This window comes from Limanda limanda, chromosome 6, assembly GCF_963576545.1.
Source record: "Limanda limanda chromosome 6, fLimLim1.1, whole genome shotgun sequence".
Taxonomy (NCBI): domain Eukaryota; kingdom Metazoa; phylum Chordata; class Actinopteri; order Pleuronectiformes; family Pleuronectidae; genus Limanda; species Limanda limanda.
Window position 1 is genome coordinate 15,557,858 of NC_083641.1, and position 26,609 is coordinate 15,584,466.

At 41.0% G+C, this 26,609-nt stretch overlaps 1 protein-coding gene across 5 annotated transcripts; it reads right to left on the reverse strand.

Moving 5' to 3' along the window:
- Positions 1 to 973: 973 nt before the first annotated feature.
- Positions 974 to 26,013, reverse strand: trip12 (thyroid hormone receptor interactor 12). 5 transcript variants are annotated; one of them, XM_061073507.1, is made up of 42 exons: positions 25,943 to 26,013; positions 22,725 to 22,871; positions 22,200 to 22,325; positions 21,205 to 21,992; positions 17,045 to 17,150; positions 16,616 to 16,752; positions 16,315 to 16,398; positions 16,025 to 16,120; positions 15,783 to 15,934; positions 15,587 to 15,622; positions 15,392 to 15,487; positions 15,201 to 15,293; positions 14,945 to 15,106; positions 14,443 to 14,511; positions 14,158 to 14,323; positions 13,638 to 13,755; positions 12,736 to 12,892; positions 12,348 to 12,501; positions 11,774 to 12,002; positions 11,558 to 11,676; positions 10,810 to 11,017; positions 10,361 to 10,461; positions 9,388 to 9,595; positions 9,122 to 9,263; positions 8,688 to 8,879; positions 8,332 to 8,483; positions 8,086 to 8,243; positions 7,826 to 7,899; positions 7,487 to 7,686; positions 6,934 to 7,061; positions 6,523 to 6,674; positions 6,257 to 6,399; positions 5,991 to 6,147; positions 5,678 to 5,776; positions 5,466 to 5,580; positions 5,124 to 5,278; positions 4,026 to 4,190; positions 2,804 to 2,968; positions 2,592 to 2,705; positions 2,391 to 2,485; positions 1,537 to 1,640; positions 974 to 1,428 (listed from the first exon to the last, which is right to left on the reverse strand). In XM_061073507.1, exons 2-42 carry the CDS (start codon positions 22,820 to 22,822, stop codon positions 1,232 to 1,234), a joined length of 6,210 nt encoding a protein of 2,069 aa, XP_060929490.1. In that variant the 5' UTR covers positions 22,823 to 22,871; positions 25,943 to 26,013; the 3' UTR covers positions 974 to 1,231. The 5 variants fall into 5 exon arrangements, with proteins under 5 accessions (XP_060929490.1, XP_060929493.1, XP_060929494.1 ...); XM_061073510.1 differs by lacking the exon at positions 25,943 to 26,013 and adding an exon at positions 24,511 to 24,563 and having other exon boundaries at positions 12,348 to 12,420; XM_061073511.1 differs by lacking the exon at positions 25,943 to 26,013 and adding an exon at positions 24,511 to 24,562 and having other exon boundaries at positions 9,388 to 9,562; positions 12,348 to 12,420.
- Positions 26,014 to 26,609: the final 596 nt, after the last annotated feature.

The following is a 26,609-nucleotide window of genomic DNA, read 5'->3' on the forward strand; positions in this document are numbered from 1 at the left end:
CACATGAACGATTGGGCCAAGAGAGCATACAGTGGCGCCCTCCCCTGGCCAGACTGCAGGTGCACACCACGGTTTGTTCCAAGCCAGCAGTGCAAAGAAAAAAGAAAAAAAATCAACTACAGCAAGAAATAAAGACAATATAGAAAATTAAAAAAAAAAGTAAAGCAGACATTCGCACCTCAAACAGGGTGTGAAACTGCATATAAACTTTATTCCATAAATGAGCTTGAAATGCTATCTGGCCATTAAACGATAAAATGAGACCAGCCAAAAAATGTTTGTGCCCGGCTACATTATGTGTTGAGGGTTGCTCAGAGCTTGGTCTGCCAAGAAAACCCTACACATCTGGTAGGGCCCAAAAGAAAGACACTAAACCCTATCAAAAGAAGAGCAAAAACAAATTTTACCTGATCAACACATTGGTTACAACTCTTTATCTGAGCTGAAGCTCTCTATAATATAAAGGAGGGCCAGAACACAATCTCAACTAGCGTAAAGGGGGGAAAGAAGAAAAAAAGATAATATGCGCTCATCACTACCCCGCATTCAAACAACTGCAACTCTCTTTTTCACAACTTGAAGCAAAGACACACGGAGGGGGGGGGGGAGAAGCCGAACCGAAAACGCAACACACAAACTGGGGCCAATATAATACAGAACAAAATGCCAACGAACGAACTGAGGGGGGGAAGAGACATGAGAACAAAGAGCTATTCTATCAAATGTGTAGAATGAGCAAAGTCTGCAAATTTGTCTGTACAAATGATCTTTGGAGCTAAAGTAAACCTAGCTTGCTCGATGGACCCCACCCACCCACAGCCCTCCCTCCCCTTCGCTCCCCACACCCAGTGACTTTGTCCACCAGTCTGAAGAGGAGACATCCCTTTTTTTTTTTTTAAATATCACATAGCAATGCAATTTAAAATGTCACCCAGATGTTTTCATCTTTTTTAACATTACTCAACTACTGATATAAGTTTTGCTCTCTTTTTTTTATATTTTAAGTTCTGTGAGTCATGGAACACATTTCCATTTTTGTATTTTTTATATTTTTTTGAGAGACAGGGGCAGCAAATATATATTTAAAGTCTTAAGTTTTCTGCAAGCTGCTTTCTCTAACAAGAAGGCTGTACACGTAGCCTCGATGTATGTGATTACAAAAAAAACTAAGAAGGAAGTAATGATTTCATCAGTCGCTGTAGAAGGCATTTGAATGTGACATGTGGAGAGATCAGGAAAGGTGGAAAGACTGCTGGCCCTCGCGTGCCGCAATCAACAGTTTCTCTCGCATGATCTCTATGCTGGAGTAGTCAGGCAGCTTCAGGTAGTTGACGCAGGTCATGACTGAGGGGAGGAAGTCGTCTGGGTTCTCTGTCGACTCGAAGGTCTTCCTCACGATCGTCAGAGGGGGATTCAGGCTCCGGAAACCTAAGAGACCAGAGCGATACCAAAGTGAGTGCGGGGCTTGCTTACTGCTCAACATGCATCCACAATTTAGACATCATCCTTAAAACCAGCGAGTATGAGGAGACTCACCTCCGACAGGCAGTCTGGGGCTTCCTGTAACGAACTGCAGGAAGAGTCTCTGCTGCTCGGCATCGAAACTGCTCAACACCTCAAACAGAAACCGAACTGCACGGCTGCAAAAGAGAGAGATCAACGATACATCAGATATGGGTCTGGAGAGGTAACCTTTACCTATACTGTGTCGTACAGGGAGTATGAAAGAAGCCTAATGCCAGATTCTATGGTGTTCATCACTAAATTGTTTGTCAGGTACAGGTTTCGCTGAGGACAAACTTGTAGAAGCAGCTACAGGAACATCAAAAATGTCATCACTGTGTCAGTAGACAAATGGCAAAGTAACAAATGCTAGGAAAAACACAGGATATGACGGGCCTACTAAACCGCTGACTTGCTGTTATTTTTCCTCTTGACACAATTTTAACAAACTGCAACTGTGTGAATTATACGTAGTTAATAACCTGAACATAGCATTAAAGATCATTGAATTATTGTATGGGGTCTACTTGCTTTACGAGTCAGAACAGCATGGTTATTACTAACTCTGGTCCCTTGTGAATCCACAGCTATTTATCACCACCCACTGACTAGTCAGGGACATATGATGATATGTGACTAGGTCTGAGCAACAAAACTCCAGTTAACATAATGTTCTTATCTAGATTGATGTCAGAGGAATCCAACTGACAGAATTCCTTTGTTGAGACGTAGAACTTTAATTTCTGTATAATCAAGATTCACTGATTGAGTCTCATCGTTAAATTCTCTTGGAAAAAAGTGAAATGCAGCAGGTTCTGTAACTTAGTCAGTATTTACAGGCTGCACTGCCCTGTTTGCAGTTTCATGTCATTGGGTGACAGCCTCACCTGTCATGGGTGTAGCCATGATCTGGTCGACAGCACTCCATCAGTGTCTTGACGTCCCACGTCTCTGATTTACTGCCACACAGCAGCTGGTCAAGCTACGGCAAGAGAGGAGAACAAATTAGAAATTGGAAAAGAGAATAAGAATGCAAGCTTTTATTTTACCGGCAAGAAAAAATAACACAAAAAAGGAAAACGTTTTACCTCCTCTGGATAGAAATACTGCAGGTGATGTAAAGGGAAGACTGACTCAAACCCTTCCCTAAACGACTCAAATTGTCTGGACACTCCTTCATTTAGAGTCCAGTACACCACCAACTAGACAGAGAGAAATTAAAAAAATAAATGATCGTAAGGAAGAACAATAATAACAGTGACACATTTTTTGAAATGGAGTTTGTGTGTGTTTCTCATACCCTGAGGTATTCCTCCAGGTTGTAGATCGTGACTGGGACGTCTTTGCCGCCCTTTTTCAGCTCAATGTTTGGGTATCCTGGGAGGGTGAAGTCCAAACCCAGGTCCTCTACTGAGCAGCCGTTCATGTTCAGGCTTTCTAGCCCCTGCTGCAGGGTCTCCCTCGTCTGACACAAACACATGAACACATGTTAACAACGGAACCTCTGGAGAAACAGGAAGAAGCCCTTTTTATGGAACCCTGATGAAAATACCCTGATACAACTGTTTTGGAACAGAGGTCTACACTTTGGTTCTTTAAAAGACTAAAAAATAAAACCCGACCCACCCACATACAATATGTAGACCCAAAAATTATGGGACATCTACCAAATGGAGCAAATCACATATTCCTACTCCATACTCCAAAAGTCTATCTTTACTAAACGATGGGGTCCTGTCTCTGCGTTATTAATGCAATGACGGTCACTAATTAATCTCGCTCCGGGCCTCTGGTTGAGCAGTTATCTGTCAACTCTCCCTATTCACATACATAATACACAATCCTCTCTGAAAAGCATATATAGCATATACTACATTCTGGAGTGGACAATAACTATTTCTTTACCTCTGGTTTTATTTTCATTTTACTAGTTTTTTCTTTTTTCTTTCCTCTTTTAATTTAATAAATTATGTATGTAATCAACCATTTATTCTTATTATTATGCCCCCTCTTTTTCTCTTGGAGTGAGCACTGTGTGATGTTTGTTGTTCTTTCTATGCATTGTACACTGTACTTGAATACCATGTATAACAATATTGTATACAGTTGAAAAATGGAAAAAGAAAGTAACTGTCTGAAAATGCATATTGTTTTGTTGAAAACTAAATAAAAAATAAGTTAAAAAAAAAAAAAAAAGAGTAAAAAATACACAATCAATGTCAACCAGGATTTAAACCAACTCATGAGCTATGTCCCAATTCAGGGGCCTCATCCTTCACTGCATTTGAAGACCAAATTTTGTCACATGGGCAACATTTGTCTGTAGACCATTTTAAGGCTCCTTCTCGAGCAACGAAGGACCCATCATCAACAACCCATCGGAGCCTCAACCTTCACCGGTGACTTAGATATGGAGGCCACGCCTGTGTAGACCGAATGGTCCTGCAATGGATACGGCCTCTGAATTGGTACACAACCTTAAAGAGCCGTAAACTTAACAATTTGAGGATGGTGTTATCTACCTGTGATCGGTCCTGCTCCAGCCTCTTCTTCTGGCGGATAATATCTTCCAGGTGCTGAATAGACTTGGCCACACTGGGGTCAATGTTCACCAGATCATGGGAGCTTACCGACAACTCATTTCGCAGCATCCACTTGTAAAAAGGTAGACCCAGGGGCAGGTCCAGCTGGAGAGAGGAGCAGGAGGAAAGTGGTTAATGAAGTCAGTTAAAACAGGAACACATTTTACAACACATGTACAGTTGCAATCAGACATATTCAACCCCCTCACCTCAAATGACATTATAGTGATGTGGATGACAGATAATGTCAATAAATGACAAAAAACCTCATTAAACAACAAAAGATATTTATACATGCGAGTTATTTTGACAACAGAAGTTGACTTAACTTTGAAATTCAACTGCAGTCTTTAAATCCCAACAAAGATTTTCAATCAGATTTAAATCTGGTGACTGAGAATGCCACTCCTGGACGTTCCAGGATCTTTTTCTCAACCAAGCCTTGCTTGACTTGGAGGTGGGCTTTGGATCATTGTCTTTCAGGTTTGAAGCTGCTCCATTAGTTTTAAACCTCCTTATAATGTTCCAAATGGTGTCTCTTGGAATATACATTTTTGGGAAATCTTATACCCTTCAGATGTGATGAAATAATCTCTTCTCTCAGCTTTTGTAGAAGCTCCTTTGTCTTTCCCATGATTGCAACTCACCTTGAATACCTTCAAGGATGGGGTTTATATACGAATCACAGCTGAAGCAAATGAAGGATCATTATAGATTTCCCAAAGGCTTAATTATGTTTCAATCCCATTTTAGGCCATAAAAACAGTCAGACAGCTTTAAAAACAACAATGTTATATAGGGGTTATATAGTAATGTTTAAATGCCCAAATATGTATCGGACATCGACCCAAGTCCAATCACCCATTTGATCAGTGACCAGTGCTTGAAAAAATGTATTCAAACATCATTAAGCAGGCTCTCTATGCCTGTACTCACTTCAGCATTTATACATGAGATTATGTTTTCAATGGCAGAAAATCATTCCTTAATGCTTATCCTTGGAAATACAAGTCCATTAACCAAGATAGAAGTATTTACCAGTCTGAAGTCCATAATGGCTTTGGCCATTAGCTTTCCTAAGAAACGGAACTTCATTTTGATTTTGGCTATGTGTGCTGGTTTGGTTGTCCTGCCAAAGGGAACCGCGAACAGTCCTCTGGAGCTGAACATGTACTTAGTTCCCTCTTGGCTTCCTGTTGGGCAGAGACAAACGGTACAGACATACTTAGTCAGGTAAACTACAACAAACAGTACAACATCTGATTTATATTAACATTAAGTACAAATGTATAAAGATCATGGGTTGTCAGGTAAATTAACCAATGTCTGAATAATAACACAAAACCAAAAATCATTGGACAATTGTTTTTATCCTGGTACCTTTAGGATTGGGCAGAGTGACCTCTTCGCCCCTCCACAGGCCGAGGTCAGCCCGCTGCAGCTCTTGAGACACCAGAGCGTAGAACTCCAGAGTTGGGCCAAGACCTGTGCCAACCTGAAAGAAGATAAAATAAAAAAATTTAATAAAAAAATAAATAAATTGCACCAACATCATGTCTTAGTATTAGTCAGATATCAGAAAGTAAATGTACCTCGTTCTCATACTGAATTTCCAGCATTGCCCTGGAGCTGCCGAGGTCCTGCATCACAGACTCAGCCTGTTTGAGCAGCTCGTCGCGGTTTATCGTCCTCTGAAAACACGAGCCGAGAAACGAAAGATGTTAAGTTTCAGACATCCCTAAAAACAAATGTACAAATAGGTGCCAACATTTCACAACGTGAAATTCAAAATGATTAAAGAAAATTTTTTAAATTCCATTCATAGAGAATGGAAACTCGTGAAACACTGAAGACTGAGTATAGCAAGTGGATCAAGTGCAACACTTAAGTTTGGAAACACAGCACCTTTTTCCTGTCCAGACGTGGTGCAACTCTGCTGTCCTGAGAATCTGATTGGTTGATCTCAGGGTTTGTATCCAGTAGGCGCTGCATGGCTCTGTCGCGGTCAAAGGCAGTTACATAGAACAACATCTGCCGGGTGTCAAAGGGGAAGAAGAAAGGACTGTAGAGGAAGAGAGTGAGAGAAAAGTGTGTAAGTACCAACTGCTGTCAAACAAAATGGTAGCAGCTTGTTTTCTTATTCCTCTTTCAGTCAACAGGATGAAACTTACCAGGTCTTTCCGAGCTCAATGAGCCATGTAGGGATATTCCCTGTCATGATGACCAGTGGGTCTTGTAGCTGACGGTTGGCTTTGGCTGTCAGCTTACTGTTAATGAACTCACTGGTCAGGATGATTTCCTTACACACAGCATTCTGCAAAACAACCAAAAACATTGATGATATTCTCTATATGTTATGAAGCTATAACTGATGCTGACTGCAGTGTTATTCATTTAATTATTGAAACAATATTAAAAGGCATCTTTGGAGACTTACATCAAACAAGTAGAACCAGTATCTACTGATGGAGTGCAGGACCCTCAGCAGCAGGTTGACCTCTAAAGAGGGGTCATCAAAGGTTATGGTCTCTGGTGGCTCCGGACTGAGGTATGTCTCTAAGGGATTGATGACGCTGGGACACACACCATCTGCAAGAAATGGGAATCAATGGTTGTAATTAGGAACAGTGTTCAGACTTTTGAAAAGCTGTATGATTCTGATATTTTCATCTGGTCACTCAACTGCTTTTTGATTTGGACTAGGAACTACCAACTACAAAACGACTATGCTGAGTTGAACTATTAATATACAACAAAGTCAATTTAAAAAGAAGCAGATGCAGAATGTTTCTCTGTCAGATGGCAGTACTTATATTAGTTTTAGAAACTCTTCACTTCAGATTCTCACCATGCCACAGCTCATCCTGCTTCTTGGCGTTGCGAGGTGAGGTTTTGGTGGGAGCAGTCTGGGCTCGGCCCCTCTTTCCACCCACAGCATCTTTGCTGCCGTCCTCATCCTCTCTCACAGGCTTATACCTGGAAACGAGACACAACATTTTGTTTATGGATGCTTCTCATATCAGGTACAGTTCAGGGCTAACTCACTGTATTTAGGTTTTTGAATGTAATAAAAAAAATTTTTAAGAAAAGATTTTTGGATTCTTGGATGGGTATTAGGTTACATGCCTTTTGGACACAGATCATTTGAAACTCATTTACCTTAATGACTGGACTTTGGGTATATAAACATGTTAAGGAGTAACTGCATTTTGGTAAGTAAAATGTTGCACTTTTGAGAATACAAGAACATGTGCATATCACACCCTGTGTGAGACAATTTGACAAATACATTTGCATGGACACTACTGGTTAATTACCAAATCCCGAAACATGTTGCCCTTCTGATTCAAAAGTGACAATGACGGTTAAGACAGTTGTTAAGACCTTGTCTGCATTTTTACCATATTGTGTGCGTTTTGGTCCAGATGCCAGCTCGCCCAAGGGGGTTGGCCTCATCATCCGTCGACTCCCTTTCTTCTTCTGCCTGAAGACTGTACTGCCGTACAGCTTGGTATACAGTCATGTTGTATGGTAGCAGGTGGTCACCGATGTAGAACTGTAGTCTGTGACGCACACTGCCAGAATTCAGGAACTGTGCCGCCTGGATACACAAGAGATTACATATTTGTATTAACAGTATTTAAGTGAGATTTGAATTAACTTTAGCACACGTATTTACACAGGATCTGTTTACGAATAAAAAGATAACATACATATTTGGCATGAAATGCCTCACATACCAGTGATTCATCGATTTCATCATCTGAACCATCATCATCACTGTCTTCATCTTCTTCTCTGATTCGGCCATACCCTGTGCAGACCAGATTTTAAATAATCGCAAAGTTAATTCACAAAAGCTTAAAAGAACAATCTGTGGGCATCTAGACAATTGGAAATTAAACAGGTGCTTCTAGAAATTTAAATTGTGTCCAGTGTTGTCAGGGTGGACACTGGCAAGGAATCAGCATCAACATTAAAAGCTGTGAGCAGCCCTCACCTCTGACAACTAAATATCTCTCGATGGCTTGCACCAGAGCCAGTGGGTCTATCTTCACTGGGCCTCCTTTCCACTGTTTAACATTAGTGCAGTCTGGATGTCTCTGAAGCTGACACTTCAGCTGATGTGTATTGAAGAACTTCAGTGCCTGAGATCCCCTGGAGAGAGAAATGAATCAGAGTACAATGTTAATCGAAACAGTGTAAGATTAACTGTTTAGATATACATTCATGTAAAGCCACAGACCTGCTGCCATTGCCGTTGCCACTGGGGAAGTCATGCACTTTAACAGGGAACTGCTCCATTTGGCTCAGACAGCTGTTCATCTTGTGCACCAGGCCCAGGTAAGCCCCATTCCCTGATGGGTCTAGACGACCGACAGACTCCATTCCTGGAACCTACAAACCACAAAGTGAATAATCAAGGTTAAATTATACAGGACAACAGGAGACAGCAAACAATGAGTCACAAACTGTGTTGATAGTTTCCAGTGTTGTTGGAGTTTCCACCCTCGAAGAACACTGAGTATTAGAAGAGACAGGTCACCTTGTACCATATCGGAATTTTAGAAGCCTGGCAGTCTAAATATTTTAGTTTCTCACCGGACAGCCAGCGAACACATGGAGGAACCTCTTGAGCCGCACGTCACGAGTCAGCAATTCCCTGTCCGTGTTGGAGGTCAGGTAGACCAAGAGCTGCTTCACCAGCCCACTGTGCTGGATCTCAAATGATGACACATCAGATTCCGATACAATACTGGAGATCTCTGACAGGCACTCCATACCACCGTCCACCTGGGAAAAACAAAGGAGAAAAATGTCTTAGTACTGGCATGTTACTGTATTTTATACAGTGAATATTATTTAAAAACGATACACTTTCAGCATCTATATTTCTCTCTATTTCCAACTGGTTTAAATGTTTGGGAGGTACCCAGTTTTATCAATCTTTTTTCATATATATATATATATTACCTTGAATTTGTTGGTTTATTAGTTCTTAACAGTTCACTACACAGCGTGGGTGTATGTTTTACCTGCAGGTTGAGCTGCTCAGTGGCTGTGCAAAGTCTCTGGAGTACATTCAGTGCTGGGTTGCTGGCATCCACATTTTCAGAGTTGAAGTAGCGCTCCACAAACTTACTCGCCTGTTCTTTGATCCAGGCCTTTATTTTGTCTCTGCAAAAGAATTGAAAATAAAACACATTTCTCTTCAAATTACAAGGGAAAGTGTGACTTTGACAATATTATAATATAAGTGGGGGGAAAAGTTAAACTTCTCCCATACTTGTTATCATAGTACCTGTTATTTGATATTGAGTCCTTTGGAGGGGCCCTTGCCAAGCCACTCACCCCCGCCGTGCGTGAGGGCTCCGAGTTGGCATTATTGGTCTGGGCGCCCAGTTTGCCCCAGGTCTTGGGATTGAGACTGGCCAAGAAGGATGATTTGGGTGACTGAGTACTGGTTGGGCTCTTAGCTGTAAAGAACCCAGGCAGAGTGGGAGGGTTATCTACGGGTTGAGAATATAACCAAGATCACAAAATGTCAGTTCAGGTCACGACCACTCAAATGTGCTTCAAGGAATCAATGACACACCCGCCGATACTGAACAATTAAATCCTGAACTTGCCACATGAAACTGAACAGATTCTACTGCCAACCTTGTATTAAATGATAACTGCACTGTAAGGCTACTAATACAAATGAGATGATATGATTCTGCACTATAGCTCAGTATTATAAAATATATAAAACATTGATTAAAAAAATGGTCTAGTCAGCATTGATTTTAAGTTGTTAATGCTTTGAGATGGGATTCGAATGAATAGTGTCCTGATATTCAATGTGACTTTTGACACTGAGACTTTATGTATCCAAGTTTCCTGACACAGTAAGAGCGAAGATTTCTTTTTTGAATTTTCCTCCCTACCAAAAGAATGTTATCATTTGTTATCCCAGTGAAGACTAAGATGGACCACCTGAGATTGTTTAACTCTTCTGAAAACTTGATCAGAGAAGAGTTTGCGGCTGGACTGAACACTTTCTAAATATTCTGTGCTCACTGCGTCAACCAACACTCACATTCATATACGTGTGTAAATTCTTGGAATGGGGAGATACTGTGTCTCTGTGTCTGGGACTCATTTAAACCAGAACATTTCAGCAAAGATTTTCACATCATCATGTTTACAGATTCTTCAAACAAAGTATTAGATGCGTTTTTCTCGATATTGATAAACATCGCATACACTGTGACTGTAACACTTTAACTTACCCTGATTGTCTACTTTGTCTTCATCTCTTGGAGGAGAGTATTTGGGTCTCCTCGGCCCTCTTTTAGGTAGTCGTTTCCTCTTGAGGACATCACTTAACCGCCTTTGAGGAGGAGAAAATAATTACTATTATGCTAACGGGGAACAATGAAAATATCTGTGTGCAAATTCATTCAAACAACAACTGGGTAAGATACACATGTTAAAATACATTGAGGAAAAGCAGCATACATCCATCTCTGAATAAACAATCCAATTCTGTCTGAAAAGCTTAGATATGAGGTTTCAATGCAATTTGTAGACAAAATTAGCCAAAACTCTCTTAAGGTGGTTTGTGTTTTATGGGCTTCTTAGCTTCCAATGTGACAGTCTTTGGGCTTGTGCTAGTAACGTATATTTAAAACCCTTCTGTAAACAGCCAAACCAAAGCCACACATGGCCACAGACTCACCCCTGTGGGCTGAGGTCCAGTGAGTCGTCCATGCTGTGCTGGAAGCTGGGCGAGCCAAGGTCTGGAGTTGCATTATTAGCAGATGTGGTAGATGCCGTGCTGATGGTGGTGGTGCACAGACTGGCAGTACCACTTGGGCAAGCCTTAGGGGGACTTGTTACTAGAAAGGTCTCAGACTCTGCCAGGTTCTTAACCTGGTGCATTACACCTGGAAGAGAAAGAGGAGTTAGAAACTACCTAAACCCTTAAAGAAATACCAGAGAACTCTTGCGAGTCACACTCGTTTTGAGGACGGTGGGTCAATGTGAACAATGGTGGGTCAATGTGAAATGCAGACGATGAATAAGGCACTGGAAAGGTAACGCAAAGGAAACACTGGCAGCAATGCATTTATTTATCAAGTCAAAATGTTTCTAAACTGCATTAAATAATTTGGCTCATGAACTGTTGAGCTTCAGATGGTGATGCAATTATTGGCTTTGGGTTATGGGGTTCTTCAGTAAAACAATAAAAAAAAAATCTTGAATCTCAACTGCTAAAGCTTCATAAAATTCTATGTGAGCCTACAGCTATGAAATATCACAATAAAGACGGACAAATTCCCAAATTGACAGGATACAACAACGTTAAATATGTTTGTCAGTGTTTAGATGAAGCTCAGGCTAATGTCTTTAAATCATTTTATATCATCTATTTTGATGAACACACACAGTAAGAAATTTGTTTTACTAGGGGATCGTTTATTTACCTTCCCTTCTGAAATAAACACTGAAGACATCAGGTAGCTTCTGCATTAGGATCTCAGCCATCTGCAGAGAACCCACTACAATCTTCAGGTCTTGGCTGGACAGCATGGAGGCAATGTGACTGTAGAAAAAGAAACAGAAAAACAGGTAAATTTACTTTCACTCAAGGAGTATGACTGGTCAGTCTTTGAAAGTAGCTCACAGTACGGCACTGTTACCTGGACACAGAATGGTTCCTCAGCACATCCTTCAACAGCTCTGCATCAGCAAAGTAGATGATCCTGAGGATGGCTCTAAGGCACTTGTGTCTGACAGCAGGGCCAGCTGACGAGCTGTACACCTCATACAAGACCCCAAACAGAGTTTTGATAAAGCACTTTGCCAGTTCAGGGTCCTCCTTCATCAACTGGGCTCGTGCGTCTTCTCGACGAACCTCCTGGTGGCCCCCTGAAGACAAAATGGTGAACAAGTTAGTTAGCTTTTCTTTCACTTATCAGGTGCAGAATCCACACAACACAACTGGATAAGACACAGCAACAGCAAGACTACAGCTTGCTGCTGCCTGCTCAAACTCCATTCACTTGCACTCATTGCATGAATGCAGTTTGTACAAGATTCCTCTGCAAAAATGAAACACAATTTGAACATTCACTGCTGTAAAGCCCTATCCTCCAACAAAAAAGCTACCTAAAAACCCATTAAAAATCACCAAGATTATTTCCTCTAGAAATGTGATAAACTGCAGAAGCCACCTTATAACAAATATCGGTCATTTACAGTGACCTGAATTACCTGTGTTGGGGTTGGCGAGAGGATTTGGTTTCCTCTGTATTCCACGTGCTGTTCCTGTGTCTTCATTTATCTGCTGCATAGAGTTGAAGTCAATTGTGTACACACGGCCAAGAGTTGACAAACTAATCTCATCCTCCCCGTTCTGGTGCGCTGTCTATAGGAGCAGATAATAACCGAATACACCCGACATCAGTAACATATAGATCAACTCCACAAAAGTGTGTGTAAAACTGGGACAGTGTAATTTAATTCAGTATTTGAATGATTAAATCTACTTTTAAGGCCCTTAATCAGTCATGCAGAAGGCACAACATATTCGAACAAATCGTTTCTGTAATGTGATATCATCGCAAATTTTTTTTAGAGTTTGCATGTGAAGCATTTATACCTCAATGATGCGGCTATCAATGCGGTTGTAAGGGTGCCACAGTCCTCGGTCATCCCTCCACTGCCAGATCGCGCCTTCGGTAGTCTGGGCACTACCCTTCTTCAGCATTAAGTCAACGGCAAAGATGCCTTCTCTCGGCAGGCAGGGCATCAGCTCACTGTAAAAAAGAAGAGCTTTCAGAAAGTGGCGACATTCAGGTTCACTTGTATTAGGTGGAATACTTTTTCTTTAAATACCTTTTTTGAAATTAAATGTGCCGTTTTATTTACAGCCTTTTTGTGTAATGACTAAGACGGCGAAGCTACAGTTTGTTGATTAATCAATTTATTAAAATTTGAGAACCAACCTTTGCATGAAACTGCCCTTAATGTTTAGAGCTCTTAAAACAATGTTAGCTTTAGCTTGATACCATTAAACTTTGTGTCTGTGTTAATGAGATAAATATACTGCATCTTTAGTTTGTGCTAAAGATATTGAAACTTCATTTAAATAGCAGTTTTTAAAAACAGAGTTTACTAGGTGCTTTGTCAACGAAGCAAAAAAAGTAAATAAAAACTTGAACGCGTAAAAGCGGTAAAATGACAATAAAGTATCACATGAAAGCAAGTCTATAAACGAGGATTTTAAGAAGTTATTAAAAAGATGTCACTGACTGACCAAATTAGCACCTGCCATGGATTAATTACTGTCAATTGACCACTGTGGCAAACAACTGTATCTGTGTTTCAAGGTCTGTGAGAATCAGTTGTAACAGGAGTGACACTGTGGTCAACCAAATGTGAGTGTGGCAGAGCATATTTGATAGAATTCCTGTAAATTGGGCAAAGGACAATGTTTGAAATAACATTTTGCAGAAATTACGCAACACGATACCGAACAGGAGGCAGGCAGACAGATGTTACCATATGAGTGAGGTCAGTTCGTAGAGCTCCTGTGGGCTCCGAGGTACCAGCTCAATCTGTTCCTGGCAGCTGCCATTTGACGCACCACACAAGAGGAAACGTAGAGTTTCTGCTATGTCTGTTCAGAAAAGTAAACAATGACAGTTCTGCTATTAGTTGCCTGTTGGATCTTTAACACAGAATATTCCTACACTTCTACTACTATCTGTTTTGAGTGGAGTGAAAGTGAATTTCAGAGGCAGACAATGACGAACAAGTTGATGTGAACAAAACAATTTGATCTCTATGGCAATTACTCATGTTGCCAATAATTTGTGGAGAATCAGAGCATATATAAACACAAATACACAAAATTCATATACACATTTTATATTCACATAAATACCATTCTGATTCAAAGTCTACATCTACTACTAACTATTACATTCAGTAAGAACAACAACACTCTGTATATTACATAGAGTATAACAGTAATGGACAGGGGGAAAAGTAAGTATTTACGAGTGTGAGGGTTACTCACTCTGTTTCATAAGCTGGACTGCAAGGCAGGGGCAGTTAGAGCACATAAGAGAGAACATGCGCACAACCATGATGAACATCCCTGAGCTGAGCACAGGAGGGGTCACAACCAGCAACTGCTGAATGTTGGTCAACAGGTCCCGTGACGCCACCTCCTGCAGCAGGTTCTGTTGATTTGAACACATCCATTCACATTAGTCGGAAGGTTGGATAGCAAAAGGCAAAGATAAAACTGTAAACATTGTGTTAAGTCTTAAAAAAAAAGAGGAAGAATTGAGTTACAAACCTCCTCATGTTGAAAGTTGTCCACCAGCCTGGCGAAACAGAGACAAGTGCTTTCGACGGATTTCTTATCCTGAAAGATTGTTACAAGAATAAAAACATGAGTGAATCTTTGCATTTTACACTGAAGAAATTCTCAATATAGGGACGATGTTAAAAAAGTGAAATATTCATGTAAACTCAATGTACTCGTTTTAGAACAACAGATTTCTAAAAAATACATCTATTTCTACATCTGTAACCTGCTGCTATGCAAATATGGCAATGGGTTCTACAAACACAGCCAATTAACAGTAACGCAGAGAGAAAGGGTATGTATAAGTATACAACTGAGCACTGAGCAAGCTTATATGACTAGTATACACTTTTTTCTCATCAACTTGATTTAAACCAGGTCTTTCTCCTAACTGACGAAATGAATGCCACTAGGTTTCATTTGCGTCAAAATCGTGCTGTGATGGCATTGCATTTTGAATTTCATTGTTCTACTACATGGGAAAACGTACCTGGTGTGTGAGTCTCTGTGTCAACAGTGGCAGAGAATCAGCTACAAAGTGGAACTCGTCTGGAGTAATGCTCTGGCAGCAGTTGGCTGCAATGGCCAGAGCATTCCTCTGAGCATTGATGCTAAAGAACTCTAGGTAAAGGAGGCAGTCAGCGAGCCCACCCTGTGAGGGATGAAATAAGAGCATTATTGTGGTCTGCAATTTTGGCTGAAAGAGAGAGGGCGACTAAAGGTTGTGACAGTTAGAATGCACTTACAGCCTGCAAAATGGCTTTGCTGTGTCGCCTTGACAACATTTCCAAGGCAGTCAGTGCCTGCTCTGCTACGTCAATGAATTGTATCACCTGAAGCTGGGTACAATAAGACGGAATAAGGCATTAACATATCAAGAGGCCACCACTGTGAAATAACACGCGAGTAGGGACAGAGAGGGAGTGTATTGTCTTACCTTCTCCAGGAAGACAGGAATAGCATCGACCACCACAGCAGAGGATCGAGGCAATGCCTCCATCATATATGTGAGTGCACGAGAGGCATGATTCATCTGTGTACATAGATCAAAGTTAGGATCAATCCCATTGTCCTTACAACACTGAATCAAACATAGATAACACGTACAGCAACAGAAGTTCATCATACTCACAATATCAAAGTTATGCTCCATTTGTAACAGTGTAATCTGCAAAAGAAAGTATAAACATGGAATCAGATTAGTGGTAAATCAAAGACAAGCAACATGAAAGCTACTTTACTGGCAAATTAAAGTGTAACTGAGGCATGGCTGCAAAGCACACAGGAAAGGATGAAAAATGCAAACAGCCAAAATGAATAAAACTTACCAAGGCGGGCACCACACTCTTAACAGGGAATCCACCAAGTGTCTCTTCATTCCCCATCACCAGCAGCTGGCACATCTCGATGGCGGCTTGGAGCTGCTGAGACTCATCACCTGTGGCCTGCAGGCCTTGCAGTAACTGCTGAGCCTTGGAGCCTGTAAAGAGAGGGCAGAATTTATTAACACCTATTTGGATTTTACCAAACATAAAGAACACTGATGTAAGAGTCAGGAGTTTACACTCACTGGCTCCGCTGCCTATGGTCCTGTGAAACAGCTGCGACATGCGGGGTCCCAAGGGCCCAAAAAGATGTGGGGGGAGTCCCCTGGCTTCCAGTAGAGCTGTAAGGGCGAACACAGCAAGGCTTAGAGAGCAATTACAAGTAGTGTAAATTCAAAGACTGTTTTTAAAAGCTTGATAACCTGATGGTGTATGGGTAAATGTGTATTTTGGCTATATAATATTCTGACATGTTGGGAAAATTTTGTATTTTGCCAAGGACTGAATTGTAAATCTGAGGTGGCATTGAACATACCTTGAAGTCTTCCCATTTCAGAATCATCAGACTCACTCTCTCCAGAGGTGGTCATGCCCACTGCTCCAGCAACTGAGCTTGAAGCTAGAAACAATATATAAATACAATTCTCTGTTAAATAGTAAATAAAGAGATCAAAATAATGGCTGTAGATTTTACTAAGAAAAAGCTTAAAATCACATTGAAGGTTTTTTGTGGGTTTGAAGGTTTAATCCTGAAAAAATTTAATGAAAAATTCTTGATCATCCAATAGTTAAACATCTCATAGCAAAAAGACTTGGAAAGGTGTTATGATGGGTACCTGAAGCCCCTTGTGATGCCTCATCAGTGCGAGCGGCTGAGGAGTTGGCCCCATCTTGGTTGTTGTCAGAGTCGGCCATTTTCTCCTGCCGGCGAGCGTCGGCTGCCCCGCGCTTGCCTAGGCCTGAGCCCCGCCGACTGAGGTATGAGTAAAAACAGATTGACAATCAGTAATGGACAATCACCAAACTGCATTCTGCCACCAACAGTGATTCCCCTGGATAGTTTCACGCGATATGCACTTGTAGATTTGGTTGTTCATGTTCAAGAATCAAAGGATGCATGAAAATTTAAGGCAACAAAGGATGCATGAAGATTTAAGGCATCAACAGATGCATGAAGATTAAAGGCATCAAAGAATGCATGAAGACTTTAGTCATCAGTATTTACACAACAGTCCAGCCTGTCTAGTTAGCGCTGGGATTTTTACCTGGTGCTGGCACAGGAGCCCGTGGTCTTCTGGCGTGTGCTCCGCCGAAAGCTGGGGAGCTCTGCTGGAGGAGACTCGCTGCGCTTCTTAGTGGATTTCCTCAAACCTGCAATGAAAAAGTATCAACACTGGTATTTATTGACTGAAATGCATTGTCAAAACAAAACGAAACGGAACCAGTCTGAAAACCAGTCATCTGGCATTCATTACTATTAGCCTCAGAGCGAGGGTTTGTGTCTGTCCTTGTCCTGTTAGATCTTAGTGCAGCATTTGACACTTTTGAACAAATTATATTACAGAGACTGGAACAGCTAATTGGCATGAAAGGATACACCCTAAACTTGGTTAAATCATATTTTTTACATTGATTCCCATTTGTGCAAATTAATGATGAGTCATCTATGCACACCAAAGTTAACCACAGTGCTCCACAGGGTTCTGTGCTTGGTCCAACAGTGTAATCAATAAACTTAACTTCAAGCGTGTTTCAAGGACATAACCTGGATTACCCTAAATTTTCTCTTATTAAACTCAGCTAAAACAGAGGTTATATTACTTGGCCCTAAACACCTTAGAGATACATTATCTAATTACAATAGATTACATTGCCCTTGCTTCCAATGAAACAGTCAGAATTTTGGAGCCATCTTCGACCACAATTTGTCCTTTGATTCTAAGTAAAAACTAATTTGTAGGACTGTCTTCTTTCACTAACGTAACATCTCTAAAATCAGACATTTATTGTCTCAAAAAGATGCAGAAAAACTAGTCCATGCCTACATGCAGACTGGATTATCGTATTCCTTATCAGGTTACAGCAGTAGGTCTTTAAAGGCTTCCTGTTAAATCTGAAATTCTCCTCCTCACCTAAAAGGCCCTCAATACTATGGCACCATCATAACTTAAAGAGCTCATAGTACCACATCACCCCACCAGAGATCTGCCCTCCCAGAATTTCGACTTGCGTGTTCTCTAGTCTCTAAAAGTAGAGTATGTACCAGAGCTTTCAGCTATCAAGCTCCTCTTCCATAGAATTATCTCACAGTTTCAGTTTGGGAGGCAGACATCATCTTTACATTTAAGAGAAGGCTTAAAACCTTCCTTTATGATAAAGGTTATAGTGAGAGCTGGTCCAGGTCTGTCTTGGACAATAATTCCTCAATTAATTTACCTTCCAAACAAGAATATGCATGTATTGCATATCTAACCTCCATAGCCAACCCTCCATAAATTGGAGGAGAATGTTTTCCATACAGTTTTAAACTCACAATCTGTTTATGTGACAAGTAGGGAGTTTTCTTAAGAATCTATAATGACAATGACGATTACACACCCAGTCTGTCCTGTCAGAGCCTGAAAAGATGGAATGGTGACAGGAGAAGAGGTTTTGTCGAGAGGTGGAGGAACATGCGTGAAAACAGATTCATAAATATTTTAGCTCGTGGAGAGAGTAATGAGTGAGTGGGTAGATTACTGAAACACAAGTTTACAGTCTACTCACTGTTACTACTTCTTCGTCCTCTCGTGACTGTGGGCAAACTGTTACAAACTATTACATTGACTCACTGTTGCCTCTTGAGGTTCTATGTGGTACTACGAGCCGGGACAGGCTGTGGCTAGCTGGTTGGCATGCTACAATAGATATCTTTGATAGTGTTGTTGATCAAAGTCGAGTTTAATTTTAATGTTTTAAACTAAAATACTTCTAGTAACATAAATCAATATCATGACTATTGTTCACAGGTCTGTGATCAATAAAGCTATTAAATACTGGTGGACTCTGATTGTTACTGTTAAATTCATTAAGAGTCTCCAATGTTTCCCGTTTAGAGCCCTGTTCGACTGACTAGAAAAGGTATTAATAGCAACTAAACCGTGGCCGTATGACATAACAACCCTCAAGCTAGATCTATGACTCATAAATTAGTATAAAAATAAACATTTAAAAAGATTAAGACAAAATGAATTAAAGATTTCTATGTGGTTCATTTGTCCAGCCCTTTGTATCTAACTTAGTATTAAATTACAAATGGTCAAATAGAGCCCTCACACAGATTTCTGTTTCCATATAAAATGAAGTTATCTAAAGCCAATGCAATCATAAACTTTCCCCATTGTTGAACCTGCAGTAACATTACCAATTTAACATAATCAAAAAAGCACTGTGTCATGGAAAGCTATACAAAAGCAATGGTACAATTAAAACATATACAATGTTGCTGTATTTTTATCATTGGGTAAGTACTCACCATTACCGCTGAAAGTAACAGAATATGTGCATTCAAATTTAACAAAGTCCAACAAATTAAGATATTCCAAGGGAGATAAAGTACTTTTCTCTTGACAGAAACAGCTTCTGAGCCCTTCCCTGCCCTCAAACATACCCAACGTCAGCTGGTGGGCCAACACACCAATGCCAACTTAGGAGGGGTCTCTGCTGTTGGGCCCAAGGCCCATGGCACAGAGCCCACCTCAGTTTCTATCCTTTCACCTATACCAAAAACAGCCTGACCCCTCGCTGACCTGACAGCTTAGACCTACTTCACCATGCACACCAAAATTAATCTGCAATATACATCTGACCTATTGTTCCTACACATTTTCTCCTCTACAACTCGGGATATAGAACAAAGCTCAATACTTCTGCAGCACTGGCTGCAGCATTTCTTATTGGCAATTGTCAGGTACCATAGTGTCCTTTGGTCAAAAATTGTCTCATTGTTTGTCTTCTGTAGGCTTATTTGGAATTTTTGCGTGACAATTAATAAACAGTTGACGCAACTGATAAGTTTGCTTTGTATCGTGAAATGATATTCTGCAGAAAATATTGTTTTACTGAATAAAATGTGGTATGCAGCCAAATGTTTTATGTATTGGTGTTTTTGGGGTGTATGTATGTATGTATGCGTGTATATATATATATACACACACACAAATATTTGTTGACTACCATTACTAAATACTGTAGCCAACAATTGCCAATAGTACGTTAATATGCTATAATTACAAGCATTGTATGGTGTGTCAACCAGAGCGGTGACAAAGCTGTAAGTTATGCACATGAAAAAGTATGTTTATATGTTGAAATTAAAAATCAGACAATGTAAAATTATTTATAGTATCAGCCTCAAAAAACTGTTTTGTCTGGCTAAATGAGTATCAGTTTTCTCTACTGCCAATTAGAGAAAAAGATAACTGCCCCCATTAATGCTGACAACAACCGAAGGCAATACTAACCTGACGACCTTTCAGCACAATCTTTAAACATCTGAATACATAATCCAGAGACCAATGTGCTACCTCAATACCACAAACCAAAAAAAACCAAGCTGCACTAATATTGCGTTCATCACATTAGACTGCAGCTCTTGAATTAAGGGTCTGACACAACACTGTATGCACTGCCAATCAAAAGTTTAAAATAGAGCCCTACATGTCTACTATAGCAGTGGTACATTTGTTTCACACTGACAATTGGGCAGCCAGCAGTATTTATGTATTTAGCTACTCTCAAGTATCAGGCTACATTTACTTCAGTCTGAAATCTGAGCCAGTTCACCACCAGCAGAGAGAATTCCACACTCACCACATGTGAACTAGATATACTAGTCAAGAAACACCAACTGTATTAATACCCAATACGTGGAAATCATGAGTTACACAGATATCAGCATAAAGGCTTTGTGAACTCTTACCCCTGGGTGTAAATTGAGTATTTGTACAAATTTCTGTCAAAGGTTAAGCATCTATATGTAGCTTTTTGCTTGGTGGTGTGTGTGTGTTGCAATGTTTCTCAACTGGGCAGCAACTGATGCTGCGACACTGCTCAGATCACAGGTCCTGTGACATCTAATCCCAAAGGTGTAACCTTAAACTGAGCACATGAGAATAATGTGCTGACCCTCAACAGGCAAATCTTCGCTCAGTCTGAACCCCTCTATCCTTTCATGCAATCAGAAAAAAACCATTACAGCAAATACTCTTCAAAAAAAAACTTCTTCCCACCATACCCATGTGAATAATCGATTTGGGTTATTAAACCAAATTTGTAAACACCATGAGATTATTCTAACATAAAATTGTATAGTGCTAAGAGGCAAATCAAATTAGTGTTTTTTACCATGAACAGGGGGAATACATATACAGTTAATGTGACTCACTTGCTAGTTTAGCTTGTAATCCTGATGGCCCAGGTTTGGAGGTCTCAGTTTTGGAAGATCCGGGCAAGGACAGTTTGGGTTTTGGCAGGTTCACTTTGGGGTTGAAGCGTGCTGCCCACTCAAATTTAGAAGAGCTGGCAGATTTGGCCTGCTCCTTGTCACGGGTACTACGGCGTGGGGAGGGGCTTGAGGCCGAGCGAGAGCGACGTGCCTTGGTCTGATCTTTTCCTTGTTTGACTCTGGCGCCCTGAGTGGTGGCGCTGTTGGTGCCTGTGGTTGATGAAGAGGAAGAAGTGGAGGCAGAGGAGGAGGAGTCTGTCACGTTGCTACACCCAGCTTTGGCTGAGGCGGCTGATTTAGACGCCAGCTTGGTGGGTTTTGCAGTTCTGCCCTCCGTACGATTGGGGAGGGACCCAGCGGTGCTACTTAGACCGGGGGCAGAGTCCACTTTCTTCCGTTTCGGGATTGGTGAGGCCCCAGTGGGCCCGCTCTTCTTGCTCTGACCTCGACCTGACGATGCAGGTGGTTCTGAGGCAATTGATCTTTTCTTAGACTTCGCTGGGCCTTTCTTGGTCTCTGAGGTATTGTCTCTGGGTGGTGGGAGCGATTTGGATTTCTTGGCAGGGGTCGGTCCAAAGGTAATAATTTGGTCAGGAGCTTCACTTCTCTTTAGACCTCGGGTGCCTTCACTCTTTGACTGGTGGCCTGGTCTGTCTTGTTCAGAGGTCCCTGCAGCCTCTGGGTCGTCTTGCAACACAAATGAAGCCACGGACAGAGTGAGACCGCTTCTGCCAGGGAGCAAGAGGGATAACAAAACGCCATCTTAGAAAATCTCTGAAACCATGCAAAGGGATGAATTACAATGCCACAACTATTGTACTCATTCAGATTTAGAACAAAACCCAAAGATGTAAAGTAGGACAAACGTTATTGGATAAAGTACAAACCCTAAATACACACGCAGACATTAAGCACCAAGTATAGAGGAGGGGTACCTTCTTGAGTTGTGCCCTCTGGACTGGCCAGTGGCTGTGCTGGCTGTGGCTTTGGAAGCCTTAGAATTAGGTCTTCTACTTTCAGGTGGGGAATTTGCTTTATGTTTTACTTGCTCTGACTGCAACCTGTAAGGTTGGAAATTAAAGAACAAGTGACATTGCAGGTTTCTGTTATGCAGCCACATAAAAGAGATTGATCAATCCCCAAATAAATTTGATTAACCGTGCTTACATATTCATTGATACTGATCTTTACCACCTTTGGAGTAGCATCAAAGGCTGCTACAGAGAAGTTTCACTATGATAAAAGTACACTAGCTTCCACTTTCATCAAAGAGGTCAAAATGTCAATTGTGGGTTACTATTCAATTTCAGATTACTACATATAAACACTGTTCATGCCACCCACAACCTAATTACAAACACCCCTCTATTATACACACCCCTCTATTCAATAGCCCTCTTTAAATGCTCTATTCAGGAAAACCCCAACCATGAAAACTGCATTCTCATCAGTAGACTCACCTTCCCGCAACTGTGTGGTCTTGTGGCTGGGCCGCAGCAGTGTTCCTCTTTGAACGGCGCAGTGACCCCCCTGGATTGGAATTAGGCCGGTTGGACATTGGCACCTCTCTCCTGAAGGGACATACCCTTTCTAGATACTACCATTCACTGCAATCAAAGACAGAAAGAAACCACTTAAGAATACTTGAAAACAAATTATGGTGAGCCTTGTATCTGTACCCAACTGGTTCTGTTTCTAACAGGTAGCTGTGCAGTAGATGAGAGCTGATAGAGCTATGCATCATTAATCTCAAGTTAAACAAAAAAAATAATTTGAGATGATCAGGCACAAAATGTTTCATCAACATCCCTGTGATTGTACATCTCAAGATACAAACCTGAAATCAACAGCCATCCTATTGATGACATTACCATTTGTGTTGGGATAGAAAGAAATTTGTTGCTACAAATGGTAAAATTGTTCTATGAATTTAGTGTTAAATAAATTTATATGATGAAAAAGATTTCAAAGAGGCAGAAATCTCCTTTCTTCCGAGGAAAGATAATAGGAACACAACTCAATTTATGTTCAAAGCACCCTCACAATTTCCCCAGTCTGTAAAACAGAATGAAAAACTCAAACTAAATTAAATAGAAACCTTTACCTAACTTTTGCCAACCAACTATATCAGATTATAATATAATTGTTTACAAGACAGCGTTTCAAACAATTGTCAATAACCATTGTCAATAACCATCAATCACAATAATTGTGATCATGACTATCACCCATGATTAGGATCATGACTGTGATTAATCACAATGATCATCATCATCAAAGTGTCACTTTACCAAAATGAATACAAAAACCTGAGAGTCCTCAGATAAATAAATTATAATTGTTAATAATGAACTAGGTCACAGGCAGATGTAAATAGACCTACCATAGAGAAGGCTGCAAGTCAAACAAACCTCCCCCAAAAACAAGGGATGATCTTTCAAAGCGTCAGACTGTGATTGAAATAACAGCTGATGATAATCTTAAAATGGTACGAATATTCCATAACATTTAGATACCATACCAATAATCTGTTGTTGTGTAGCTTACAGTAGTAATTTAAGATTGGATTTGAAAGAAAACATCTTTAACACATGAAGAAGTCTATTTTATATGTAATTCTCATGAGCCATTGACATGAGGGTACTGATAACAGGAGTGATTGATATGATTTGAATATACAAACAGAGCACCCTGATTTGATCAATTGATACACAGAGACTACTGAATCCACACCTAAATGCTTTCTGCCATCTTGAATAGGAGGGTTATCAATGAATCCATTTAGTTGAGGTTTAAATCATGATATCATTGATCTTAAAAATACGCCACACTAGGTAAGCTCACAGGGCCTTTTAAGGCCTGCGCTGACAGTGCGTCCTAGTCTTTGTTTATTCGTCCATTCTGACAACTGGTGCACCACACTCGCACATTACATGATGGAGTTCAGCTCCTCAAATGTTCGGGAGCTTGAAACAATCGCCGCTACAAAGTTTCGTCAACATCATTAATAAGTGTCCAGTTTTAATACTCATGATTTACAGAGGCCTGTGTTACTGACGTAGTTGTCTACCACCGCCGTCTAACGTTAGCATGTTTAGCCCCTCGTATCCTAGCTAGTCCCATACACTTTGACAGCAGCTCAGTCACAGCCCCATCTTCAAAAACACACACAATTACACCAACCAATGTTAACACGACATACCGAATATAAGGAGAGGAAACGCTGTAGTGGTGGTAATAACATACCAGACATACGTTAAAGTTACGTTGGCTAGCGTAGCAGCGGCTCCATGGAAATGCGTAGTTGGCGTACCGGTGTGTCAGCCTCTTTAGCCCCCGAACTAAACGCAGCACCAAAAACCAACAGCTACATTGTCTGTGGTATGAAACGGCCGATTTTTTTTTTTTACAGACTGGTCACGACCAGGCCCTTAAATGTTGACTATGTTCACCTGCGATAAGCTACACATCCGACAATGGCAGCATCGGCCGGTCCGTCTATCGACAGCCGTGTAATGTTACAGAGCTAGCAAGCTACCAATAAACCGACGTACGCTAACTTTGTATTCGCACTGCCATGACACACTGTCTGGCAGTCTATCAAGTTTAAAGGAAAAAAATGTACATGACTCGCTCGTAAGCTAGCTCACCATCACTACTTCACTGGAGGCTCGAATCCGAAATTATACAGTTGTAAAGTCGACAGGTAACGAGGCAGATCAAATATCTCTCCCTTATGAACTGTCAACGCGAGTACACAAGTAGAGCTAGCTGATGTTAGCTGGCTGTTCGGGTCACTAATGTTTTCTAAGCTGAACTAAGGCCAATGTCTGCCTCACTCTAGCGCTTGCTAGCAATTAGGATAACGCAAACCACGCAGGAGACAAGTTAACTTCTAACAAGCAGCGTGTCAACAAAGCACATACTTCCAATTAGAAGCTCGGATGAGGAGACAAAGTTACGTCGGGTATTATTCTTAGCTCCTAGAATGACAAGTATCGAAGCTAATTATTAGCTAGCTAAAGCTAGCCTAGCTGAATAAGAGCGAACGTTTCTTCAATGACCAGTCACTCGCCAACAATAAGAGGACAAAAATAAACACTCGCCTGTTCGGTGAACACGTCCAGTTACTCGTTAATACAACGCTGTGTATCCATCCGGAAGAAAAATATCCCTGACATTATCAATAGCGAGTTAGCTGCTGCGGGACAGTCACGTAGCTGACGTTTAGCGTTGTCAAATCAAACAAGAGCCTAGAAGCTACTTCCAGCTAACCTTGGCATGCAAAGTAATTAATATTAGCAAGCCTTATACCCGCTGTGTACCGCTCTGCCACCTCCACGGGACGGTGGTGGGATTTCTTTAACACAAGACAAACTGGTTCAAACTCACGAATTCAGTCTTGTGAGAACAATTTTGGTCAAATTCTGCTCACGTTTCCAAGTTGTCTAGCTAGCAGCTAGCACGCTAGCTGCTAGCTAGCGAAAAGAAATGGCCTCTGATACCTTTTAGACACACACACAAAAAAACAGGAAAGCAGGAACGGGAATCGAGATATTTTCGCAGCACTGAGCCGTAAATCCTCCGATGTATTTCGACACTGAATCACCTCGAAGGTCCGACAGACCGCTGGCGGACATGTCACGGCACAATTCTACCTTTTGTGTGCTGTTGTTACCTATTTGTTCCAGTGTTGTAGTTGTAACAGACAGTGCACCAGCTCCTCTTTTCTCTCTCTGTCCCTGTTACTTTCGCATCAGCTGAGGGGCCCACAACCGCAGTATACATCCGCGTGATTCATCCGCTCGGGGACTACTTGTCTCGGACAAGCTTTTCGGCATCCGCATGTTTTCAGGCCACGACAAAACCCTGTGTGTGTGTTGTGTTATCCTATAAATCTACAAACTCCTCAGACACAACGATAGAGATTAGTTTTTACGTCGTTCGAGGTTAATCCCTGCAACATTGAATTCATTCGAGAACATTAGCTTGTCACAAATATTAAGTATCAATCCGCTAGGTCGTGACCCCCTCTCCTCCCCCTCTTTCTTCAGTGTACATAAAACATTAATCTTCAATAATTCCTTTGATTTCCTACCTTTAATTGTCACTGCGTGTTAATGTAACACAACACGTATCAAATAGTTCCCTCTGCTGTTGGGTTAGTCCTCTCATTTCAGGCCCTTTTCAGTTGTCATGGTTACAAGTCTGCGTCCAAAATGGCGGTCTCGTTAGAGGAGCAACTGTGTGAATTTTACATATTTTTCTCCAACTTGTTATTGCGGAAAACGAGGTAAAGTATTTGTATTATTTTGTATTCACTAAAAATAAATTCTTAAAAATAA